Raw genomic sequence first — 11,831 nt, forward strand, 5'->3', positions numbered from 1 at the left:
ATATATTACACAAAACAGCGCCTTCTCCACGTGAAATACTATTTAATTCGTCATCAAAGAAACTGAGAAAATATACTCGCAAACACGTTCTGAATGTCCATTATACAGACTAACCTTCCAAGCTAATGGACTCTGGTCAGCACCCTGTAGAACTGTCAGGCATCTAGAATGTGAGCAGAAGCAGTCTATTGTACCCTCCTGACGCGTTTCCGGGGATGAACCTTCTTTTTCAGAACAAATGTCGTAATGGAAAGATGCTATTTGTTACACACAAGTAAATGACGTTCTATTTGCTGATTGGTTAACTTGATGGCGGAGCCTGTGGTTTGAGTCTAGTACCGACTAAGTCAGTAGGGCGCATGTATGCCCTCCTAGTGAACCGGAAAGTTCAATCAAATGGAGTGTGTGTGGACACGGACGCAGCTGATCGCTGGGCGGAATTGCCGACATGGCCTTGCGATGTGTCAGAGAAGAAGTGGGTGGGACACAGACTGGATGTGTCTGTTGCTCGTCCCAGTTGTGAAGGTGATGGCCTGAAAGCGTGAGCGGTGATTAACCTAAACGTCCAGGAAACCACAGAGCCAGCAATTTTGTCCTGGTTGTCAAGGTGATGGCATGAGGGAGTGGGCAGTGGACAAGCTGGCCGCTCCAGGGAACCATGGAGCAGGCAGTCAATTGGTGGGACAGAAAACCTCTGATGCCAGTAACTGCAACAAATGTCCTCCAGCTCTGTCCGCACAAGGCCAGGCCAATCGGCTTGTGCAATTCAGCAAAGACATGATATGAAGAAGTGTCTACATTACCAGCTTGAACGTGCAATAAATTCATAAAATGTTTGTCTCTGCATATTGGATTATTGTGTCCCTACACTGCCATATAGTAGTCAGACTTCTCTGTGTTTAATGCCTTTGTTGGCCTAATTAAAGGGAATTCTAAATCTTTATTTTCACATTTTATTTTACCCACTTGGAGCGTGTCCTGTGTCCCACAGTACTTAGTACCCAGTGAGACCTTAATATTTAGGCCTGGTTCGCACCTTGGCGTTTTACAGCGCGTTCCTACGCGCTGTAAAAAGCTCAACATGTAAAAACCAATAATTGCCTATGGGCATGGTTCCCACCTGTGCGTATTTCAGCGCGTAGGAACGCGCTGAAAAACGCCCTACGCCCAAAGAAGTACAGGAGCTAATTTGGAGCGTTTTTGTCCGCGCGTATCCATTAGGATACAGCCGGTTAGCCCTCGCAAAAGTGCGTTTGTCGTGCGTTTCTTTTGCCGCAAATCACGGTAACGCGCAGCACGACACGTGCAGCGAACGCGCATATTACGTAAGCCCAGGTGTGAACCCAGCCTTACTGCTGCTTGAAGTGGTTTTACTGACGGACAAAAGCATGTCTGTAAACTTCCATTATTAACCGCATTGTATTGTCCAATACACTTAGTGACACTAAACTCAAGGTAAAGCTTAAAAATGCATTCAAGTACCTTTTTTAAAGTGACATGAAAGTCTTTTATTATTTTATTGTGTTTTTTTTTTTTTTAATCTATTGCTAGCAAGCTTTAATGTCACTTTATTAACAAACATTTGATTTGTCTATCACTTAGCTGAAGATCCTCAAATCATCTCTGAATTGGTGCTGATACTGTCCTTCCTTCTGGAGGGTGACTTCTTTGTTTCCTACGGTCCCTGTGTGTGTTGTAAAGTAGTCACCGCTCCAAGCTCACTCCCATGATGGGCTACAATCTCAATACAAATTGGTAAAACTATTTTGCCTCATAATGAGATCGATTTTGAAGTGGTGGCTACTTTACAACAAGTGTACGGGGACCATAGCGAACAAAAGTAGCCGCCCTCCAGAAGGAAGGACCGTGTCGGCACCAATTCAGAGATGATTTGAGGATCTACAGCCGAGTGATATACAAATAAGATACATTTTTGTTTATAGTTAAGGTACTTGGATGCAGTTTTAACATTTTTTAACTCCTGAGTTTTTTAGCGTCGCTTTAATAGCAGTAACCCATACTACATTAAGTGTAGCTTCCCCCCCCCACTTTTTAATGCTTAAAAAGCCTCCCCCTGGCCTGGAATGATGCTCCCATACCAGAGGGTCAGGATCTGCTGGGTGCTCTGCTACGTTAAAACCTATCAGATGGAAATTGTAATAGTGCTGAAAAAGTTAGACATTTTACTTGATGTGACAAATTGTAACAATCTAGTCTGATAAGTTATTTGGGGCAGGTCATGGGAATTTCCTCACCCCTAGTTGCAGGTGATCCTTAGCAGGATAAACAATACAAATATTGAAATTCCTCCCCAGGTCTGGGCACACATGTGTATATCAATCTGCTCCTCAGGACGCTCTAGTTTCACGGTTTTTCACGTGTTCTGATGGCAAATGATATACAGATTGTCTCGTGGAATGTACGGGGCCTGAACTCCAAATTTAAAAGGGCTTTGGTACTTAAATACAAATATTTTCTTACCCATGCCTTGTTTGGATATACTGTTATGTAGAAAAGATGAGGATCCACATCAGTTTTTGGCCTACAGTAGCTGTTGCAGTCTGTTTATTTGCCACCAAAGTGGACACACTCAGATCCTGTTGTCTGCAAAACCTATATACGTGCTAAAAACTTACTAAAACCACCGATTTATTATCTTTGGGCACAATCATTCTCACCCTCCAGAAACTCTGAGACTTATTAAAATGTGTTTCAAGCTTTTAATCCTCTTGTATCATTATATTGTAAAAGCACTAAAGTTGAACCTGTAAGCTGACACCATCATTTTCATTTTTCAAGTTGCAACTGAAGCACGCTGTCACAACTGCAGAGGTGATGCAGCTGAAAGAGAGGGTAAGTTCTTTTACCGTTTTATGAAATATAGTTTTCACTTTCTTCTCATAGGTGTGCACTTCTGAGATGGTGAAAAAACTCCTCATAAGGGAAGCTGCTTCTGCTGTACGCTTTCGCATGTTGTGCTATTGGTATGATTGACTGATATGCACAGAGATACTGTATATAGTAAGGGTATCTGGCACAGCGTTTCCCTGTTAGCTGTTCCCACATGTAAGGGAAGTGTGTTGGCCAGAACAGTCAGGTTATAAAGTAGTTCTTTTTCTCAGTCTGCCTAGACCATGAAAGCAATAATGTGTTTGGTTACTTTGGGAAGCACAACAAATGGCAAACGCACTCATCAACTCAACCAACTTTAAAAGCAAGGTGCACATGGAAGGGCCTTAAACAGCACAACAGCAAAAAGTTTCCCAGCACTCTCACCAGCCAACATGCAAAAAACAACCTGTCTAGCTGCTACGGTTAAAAACAGAGGTTTTAGATGCACGTCTTCTGCAGAATATGTGAAAGCCGCACTGCCTCGTCAAGGCTCCTCTGTGTAGAGCGGCTCTAACCCTAACCTATTAGAGTCTCCATCTTGGAGCACATGTAGCAAAAGATAAAATTGGGTGCAGGTTCGCCAGGAGGCAGCCCAACCTCCCTAAAGGCACATGGACACACAAGGGACCCCGCAGATCACAACGGCAGCTGAGACCCCCCCAGTGTATCACTGCACCAAATCATGGAAGGAAAACAAATGGCAAACACACTCATCATCTCATAACCAGCTTTAAAGCAAGGTGCACATGGAAGGGCTTTATACAGTACAACAGCAAAAAGTTTCCCATCACACTCACCAGCCAGCATGCAGGTTGTTGTTTTTTTTTTGCATGCTGCCTGATGAGGGTGCTGTGAAACTTTTTGCTGGTTACTTTGGGAGACATGGCCCGTTAAGCTGAAGTAAAATTAGATTTTTCAGGAACTTGTTTATGACAGAAGAGGCATTGTATGTCCCACCTGTCATAGATGCTTCTTTCTGCCAGTTGGTGCATTTTTCTGTGTGGGTACACAAAGCCGCACGTGCGCAGCTCGGTCTACAATCTCTGCACGATTCTGTGCTCAGACGAAGTAACTTCTGTGTGAGTGCGGGGGAATTATATTATCTTGGCCCAGCCAATCAAGCGGCTGAAGACTTCAAACCTGGGAGAAGATGGAAGTGCTGGCAACGGAGGGGGATCGCTGACATACCAATGTTGGAGAGGAACACTTTGGTAGGTAGATGTGCCCCAAGGGTGTACATACTAGCAATTTATGGCTAAAAGCTCCTGGGGTCCCATCTTTATTTTTTATTTTTGCCAGCGGTTTACTTCAGCTTAAACTTTTTCACCCGGGTGACTATGAGGCTAGGGAATGGATATATTCAAGAATAATATTGGGAATGGTTAGATTAGTAAATCTCAGCATTTACATTATCCTCTACAAAATCTGACTGACACAGAAATCTCCCTTTTTTTTCATGTGGTCTATGAAAAAAAAAAAACCTTTTCTACTTGAAAGAGCAGGAAGTTCTCATTGGCTCATCATTCTTATTTGTTTTATAGATAAAAGCTGCCGAGGCAGAAAAGCTGGATTGGGAGACAAACCGGTCGAAGTATCTGCAGTCCGTAGAAGAAAACAAGGAGAAGATTAAGAAGTTGGAGACCTATTGGCTGGAGGCTCAGGCACTGTGTAAAACTGTTAATGAACATCTGAAGGAAACCCAAGAGCAGTATGATACACTGGAGAAGAAATACACAAAGGCCAAGAAGTTACTGAAAGAATTTCAGCTGAAGTGAGTTGTCACCTTTTGTGTAGTAATGTGATTCGCATCCATGTGTTTCAGAAACAAGGTTTTATATAAAGCAAGTTTATCACTGAAGTGTAACAATTGGAAGATGTAAAAAATAGTATTCTAGATATACCTTAAACTTTTTTTTTTTTAAATGCTGCATGTACTGTATTAGTGTATGCTTATGATTTTCTTCCCACAATCCCCTGTACAGTAGAAGCCAGGCTCACGCACACACACACACTTTTTACAGGAAAAATTGAGGGGAATTCATCTTCAAGGGGCCACATTATGTCTTCCGAGCGCCGCACAAACTCAATTCCAGAAATAAGATTATAGTACCTATTGCAGTTTACAACATTCTATCCCAGAGAAAGGGCTTCGAAACTTTTTTCCTGAGGAGCCGAGCTACAAAATTAACTAAGGTAGTGTTCTCAGCTGGAGAACAGGCAGGACCTCATTCAATTTAAACTTTACATTGGTCCATCGTGGCTTAATGCATATATCGTACTTGAGCAGCCCACGGCAATCCTGTAAAGTACCATAGTAGCCAGAGCTACTTCAGTGCTGACAGTCTTCTTGCTCTTGTATTGCACTGTGCAGATTCCACTCTGCTGTGAAAATACAAGGGGGGGTGCTCGCTTGGCACATCTGCCAATCGGAGAAGGCCTTGTATTTGATAAAAATAGGCATTCTCTGAATGGCCACTCTGCTGAGTGAGCGATCACCATGGGCTGATCAGGTATGACATATGCATACTTACATTGGGCTAAGCAGGAATTGTATCACAGAAATATAAATAATTTGGTAAATAAAACACAGAAGAAGTTTATGTATTTCAAGTCTGCAGTTACCTGTGTCCTGCCGAAGATATTCTTGTGTTTTGCTTGTCTTGTGTTTGCACATTCCATAATTTTTCATTTTAAATTCGCAACCTTATTCCTCCTTAGCTTGCTGCACACTTTGTGCCTCGAACTATAGGAGCTTCCTCCATAATGGTGTTTTTGGTAGTTGCCATAATTTAATCTCAGTAGCCTTTAACATCTGCTTGTTGCTCAGTTTATTGGCTGTGGTCCTAATGTCCCATGTTTCAATTTGTAATCCATTTTAGTATGTTGGAAACTCCTAGGCAGCTTATAACTGCAACCTAAAAAAACTTTCAAATATTTTCTTAAGGATTTACAGATGTTTTGACCAACGATTTTACCCAATGTTCACTCATGAGTCACATATTTTGCAAAGAAGATTTGGTTAGAAAAATGTTGAATCTTGGGTGAAAACCTTTATAGACCAACCAGCAGGAGATGTTTTTATATCCTTTTTGTTCTCATTTTACTTTCAGAGAAATAGAATTTGAAAAGAAAGAGAAGGAGCACCAAGAGCTCCTAAAAGGAAAGGACAGACGTCACAGCGAACAAATGAATTTGCTAAAAGCAAGAGTAAGAGGTTTTTTTTTTTTTTGCAGTAAATGATTATAGTTTGTAAATTATTTGAAAGTAAATGCTTGTAACGTCACAAGGTGTTTAACCAGTTGACATCCGCGGTGTTAAACCCCCTTCCCATCCAGGCCATTTTTCAGTATTCAGCGCTGCGGTACTTTGACATTTATTCCGTCATGTAACGCTGTACTGAAATTTTATACAATTTTTTGGGGACAGATAGAGCTTTCTTTTGGTGGTATTTAATCACCACTGGGGGTTTTTATTTTTTACTATATTAAGGAAAAATTACCGAAATTTAAAAAAAAATGTTTCCCCTATATTAAATGATAAAACATTTATTATTACCCAATTTTTTTGTAAAATATAAAAGACTGGGTCACGTCGGGTAAAAAGACACCAAACATATCAAGCCTTAAAATTGCATGCGCGCGCGAAACCTCAAAAAAATGATAATACCCAAAATTGGCCATAGGCGACGCTTTAAAAGCTTTTTACCGCTCATCAGTTTAGTATTATCAGTGATTGATGGCCCTAAAATGATTGCTCTCACTGCGACGTTCACGGGGATATGTAACGTGTGTAGCGCAATTGTTGTTTTTGCGCGCTGGTGCACCGGACACATATTTACGTTTATATCTGCGTGGGGGTGGGGGAGTTAAACATATGCTATTATATAGGGGGATAACAATCCCCTATATAATAAAGCAAAGGCACACTGACACGTCCTCCTTTTATGGAGACGGGTTCCTAGGACCCCTAATGTCACCTGTGGACCCCAAAAGAAGCTGATGAAGCACAGATTTGCTTCATCAGCTTCTTTTCTCTGGCTATAGCAGCCAGATGACTGACAGGGGAATGCGGAAGTGATGGTGGGGCTGCCGAAAAAACGAGCACATATAGACGATCGGCTGGCTATGGAGCCGCCGACCGTCTATGTGAAACACCCCGCCAGGGGGCGTGTGCGAGCAGAAAAAAAATGCCGTCTGGAGACGGCAACCCACCAATGCTGCAGTGCCGTCCGTCCATTTTTTTACAACGGGCGGACGGCAAGTGGTTAAAGCTGCATTTCAGGCAGATAAAGTTGACTTTCAGATAGTGCACTTATTCTTCCTGCCTAGCCCATTGGCCTAAGGTTAGCCACCGACGCAGCAAGGTTGGTGCCCTGCAGGCCCAACTAGACATGTATGAGGCCATCTCCTGAGCTGTATGGGGAAAAATTGTTGATACTCTGTTGCTTACAAATGTCCCATTTAGCTTCGGTCCTAATCGGGAACAGTATAAACGTATATTAGGGCTGACCTATACTTGGACGTAATCGTTAGTCTTAACAGTCCTTAATGTTTACTCTTTTTCTCACACCTTGCACGACTGTCAGCATCATTTTATGTAGCTATTTGCGCATGGGTCTGCTTTACAGCGAATCTGTCCTAAAAACTCATACTTGCCACAAAGCACTACAGTCATGGGCAAACCCTGAGCCATTCTGACAAAAGCTTTACAACTTCCTGATAGTGCAGTAGTTTGCTCTCCTCCATTGCCCATCATAATGCTTAGCTGCCCGTCATAGTGATAAGCCAATAGAAATGTGTGAGACTCTGACATGACCCAGAAGTGTTGGTGCTTTGCCGGTCAGAACCAGCTAGGATTCAGTCATGGCGGGAAGGTTTTGGGAGGCTGTAGTAGGTATGCACATATCTAAAGGTATGGTACCTCCTAGGTGTTGTACTGCAGGAATCTTTCTTTTCTTATTTTTAAAGGTAGTAGGGTCAATTCACAAAGCTTTATTTTCTTCATTTCGGACGTTATTTCATTGATACCGCTTGTTATATAGTTGCTGCGTAAAGGTAGTCAATTCACAAAACTCAACTATTCTTATTTTTAAGAAGTGGTAAATAAACATGTCAAATGTTTTAACTATTCAGACCTTGTTTTAACAAAAGGACCTTTTTCCTTTTTGTGAATTGCATTCCAAGCATATCTGATCACTCCAGTTATCACTCGTTATTGATGTGTAGATTTTATCACCTCCTTCGGGGTGCGTTCTGACAGATTTCAGGTGTTATCTGATGCTTCTTGCACTGTGATGAAGTGAGGTATATAGAAATGGAACCTTTTTTTTTTTCTTCATTTTCACATGGTTTAATGCTTTTGCATGGCACAGAAGAATGCGGCATGTAGTTGTCATTTCTACAGTTTTTGTCCTTCTAGAAATGGGGATGATTTTTTACTGTTGGAGGTTATTGGCAAATCTCACCTGACACAAAAAATCAAATGTCCCTGGACCCCCTACAGTGGGGTTGTAGAGCAAGTGGATTGTGTTCCATGCAACACATTTAATATCAAAACAGGCTTTAGGTGGTAAGGAGAATTGCTTCCCCTCCCTACACTGTCTGATTATCAACAGATGTATAGCTAGAAAAATCTAATATTTCATATATTCTTTCCGTTCAGAATTTTTTTTATTGTAATTTCTATATAATTACTAAATGTAAAATTGGTGTGCATGAGGCGAATATATTCCTTATATGTGGAATCCTTTCTTGTAGTGGAAGTGAAAACAATCATCTGCTCCACCCCTTCTGCTACCAAAATGCACTGCAAAAGTGTTACAATTACAGCTAAAACGTTATTTTATCACAGTAATAGAGAAAATAAAGTTTGTGATGTTAAAATAACACTTGCTTAACACACGTTAAACTGTGTTTGCATTCACGATTCCAGCTTCTGTGAATTGCATGTTTCAGCAAACAAAATAGAGTGGTAAAATAACAATAGGTAAATTAACTTTTACTCTCATAACACTGAGCTTTGTGAAAAGGCCCCAGTGTGTCTGTAAAGGCTTAGTAGTGTTTTAAGCTTCATAGTGGTTGTCATATTTTTGTAGTGAACCATTTCTGCAAAAAAAATCCTCCTATATAGCAGTGCCAATTTTGGAACTGTTGTGCAGAGTTTTAAGCTAACAAAGTACAGCAGTTGTGTAGGTGGCAATGTTAATAATTCAAACCACTTTACAAAGATGATGACGCTATCAAAATGTATTTAAAAACACTCCAGATCATTTCTGGCAATCTTAAAATAGACATAATTACTTACGCCTCTTAGCTAATGGGTTGGAATTAATTTCTACCTCCCGATAGTGACTGGAGGGCTGCATAAAACTTTGTGAGGAAACTTCCCACAAAGGAGTTCAAGGGGTATACATATGAAGTTCAAAAATAATTTGTTTTACTGAAGTTTGTGTATCGCCATGGACAGTTTTGAAAAGTGTTTTGTTTTTTAGGGGGGGTTGTTTTTTTCTTTTATATTGGTGCTTGATTAAAAAGAAATCAGTAAATTTGGTAGGCATTTCTAATTGCAACCTACCTGCTTCCAGCTAACATTCATCCAGACATTTATTTAATGTACATCTGTCCACCCCCAATCCTCCAGAGCTACATGCAGGTCACAAATCCAGGCAGACGCAATCATTTTGGTTGGCAGACTAAGGCTTTAAAGGTCAGGAGAAAAGTACAGAGTCCGAAATTGGCGGCCTCTTTTTGAAAATGATCTACCCTTAAAGCTGGCCAAGTTAATGAAAATGCTGAAGTACAGACATGTACTTGTAGCTCTATTGATCTTCAAAGCAGTCCCTGTGGGGCCCTTGGCTTCTAGACCTTGTATGTATACTGGACCTCCACTTCTGTCAATGTTGTCACTAACGTTGCCCCATCTTGGGGCTAAGCCCTACATGCACCATTCAACAATCCAGTGCCCAAACTCTTTAGGCACAGACTCATGGGTTTTAGTCTGTGCCTAAAACCCATGAGCATCACAAGGATACATAAACGACTGAAGTTTATCGCAGGTACTTGCGGGCACCACAAAGTGTCTGCACTGGAGCAAAATTGTTAGCTTAGCCAGATTTTTAGCTTTACTTGAGCAGACTTTTACCGTATTTGCTGGCGTATAAGACGACTCGGAGTATAAGACGACCCCCTACTTTTTGTGTTTAAAATATAGGTTTTTGGCTGTACTCATCGTATAAGACGAGTATAGCCCAAAATGATGTTTAAATGCACCCACTAACATGTATGGTGGTATTCCCGAGTGTGGCTTGGGGTTAATTTTCAGTACCATAAGCGGTAACCCCCGAGCCACACTCGGGATTACAGTCTCTTACCTTGTCCACGATCCCCGCTGTGTCCTCCGTCTTCCGCTGAGCCAATCACAGCAGGCTTTGTATTAATGAATACAGGCTTTGTATTCATTAATACAAAGCCTGCCGTGATTGGCTCAGCGCTGTATACTGTATGTAGCCGAAGCTACATACAGTATACCATATCCTTCCGTATGTACCCGGCGTATAAGACGACCCCCGATTTTCGGGGAATGTTTAAAGTCTCAAAACCCGTCTTATACGCCGGGAAATACGGTACCTTTCCTGGTGATGCTTGCATTATTCTCTGCATGCCCTGTATGTCGATTAAATCCTCTGTGAGGTAAAACTTATACTAAATATTGTAATAACATTTTCTTCTTAGATTTCAGATCTTGAAAACAGACTCGGTGCCTACGAGCAAACTCTGCAGGTGGTCCCCAACAATAAACATAGTGATGTTCATGAGAATGGCGAGGAATATGCAGGCGCAGCTGCGGAGGAGACCTTAGACGACCTAGAAACAGAGGGCTCTTCACTTCTAGAATGTTCTGTGTCTGGTAAAATGATTTCCCTAATTCTCAATAAAAATGTAATTGTGTTATAAAAGAATATATAATGAGCAGTATGACCATTTTGCATGAAGACTGCCAAGTACTTACAAAAAAAGAAAGCTAAAACATTTCACTCTGTTACTTGATAAAATGAACTTTGAAATATTTGTGCAATCTTCCCTATTGGACAATAAGAAGCTATGATTCTAACATTGTTAGAGGAATACAGCATGCTTGTATATCATGCACTGATTGGGGACAGGATGAATGTAGTATGTAAATCCACATGGCTTTTATCATCCGGTCATGAAAGACACATATAGAGGTTTCCATTGCTGCACTGAAAAAAAATATCTGGCCATTTTGAAAGTGTTCTGGCTTCAGTTCATTGAGTCATTATGTTGGAAGATCAGGCGTTCTGATTACCACATGCTTCTGCTAGGTCACAGTCTCGAAGTTCTAAAGCTAGAGACAGTCAGTCTACTAGAATGTCACAGGAGCTACTGCTAACATTAGCAGCCCTCATATTTGACTGATTATTGGTTTTCTTAAAAGCTCCATGCAGAAATCATCCGTGCTAGTCTGTGTTCATTATTCTAAATGTATTTTTTACTCTACAGTTAAGGACCTACATTTTGACTTTATATAATGTTCTTGTAGTCCCCGTACAGCAGAGTTCAATCATTGGGTAGCAGAAAACAGCTCAAGCTGGTTTGGAGGAGAGCGCATAGTGACAGATTAGCTTAGTCTGTTGCCCCTCAATTCACTGGGCTGTCAAAGGCTGGAGGAGGGGAGGAGACCTCCAAAGGGTTACTGAACTGTAGCAGAGAAAAATGTGGTCTAATCTCCTGCCCGCCCGACAGGTCTATGACCTGTGAATTGCAGAATTGAATGGACAGAAATACAAATACGTTGGCAGGTAAAATAGCTTCCTTATATGTATTCCATCTGTGTATTTAGGCAATTGCTTGGACTTCAGCCTTTCAGCAGTACAGGACACAGTGTTGGGGGGGGGGGGGAAAAACCGGGGGCCCTTTTTG

At 41.3% G+C, this 11,831-nt stretch overlaps 1 protein-coding gene across 1 annotated transcript in view; it reads left to right on the forward strand.

Moving 5' to 3' along the window:
• LOC108800601 (neurabin-1-like) overlaps positions 1-11,831 on the forward strand; it is an 85,053-nt gene that overhangs the window by 42,785 nt on the left and 30,437 nt on the right. The window contains exons 7-10 of the mRNA XM_018572584.1: positions 2,800-2,853; positions 4,434-4,663; positions 6,003-6,099; positions 10,623-10,797. Of these exons, the coding sequence (XP_018428086.1) occupies positions 2,800-2,853; positions 4,434-4,663; positions 6,003-6,099; positions 10,623-10,797 (556 nt within the window). The remainder of the gene's footprint in view (positions 1-2,799; positions 2,854-4,433; positions 4,664-6,002; positions 6,100-10,622; positions 10,798-11,831) is intronic.

The sequence above is a fragment of the Nanorana parkeri genome, unplaced genomic scaffold (assembly GCF_000935625.1).
Source record: "Nanorana parkeri isolate BGI_ZX_2015 unplaced genomic scaffold, ASM93562v1 scaffold44, whole genome shotgun sequence".
In the NCBI taxonomy this organism is placed as follows: Eukaryota; Metazoa; Chordata; class Amphibia; order Anura; family Dicroglossidae; genus Nanorana; species Nanorana parkeri.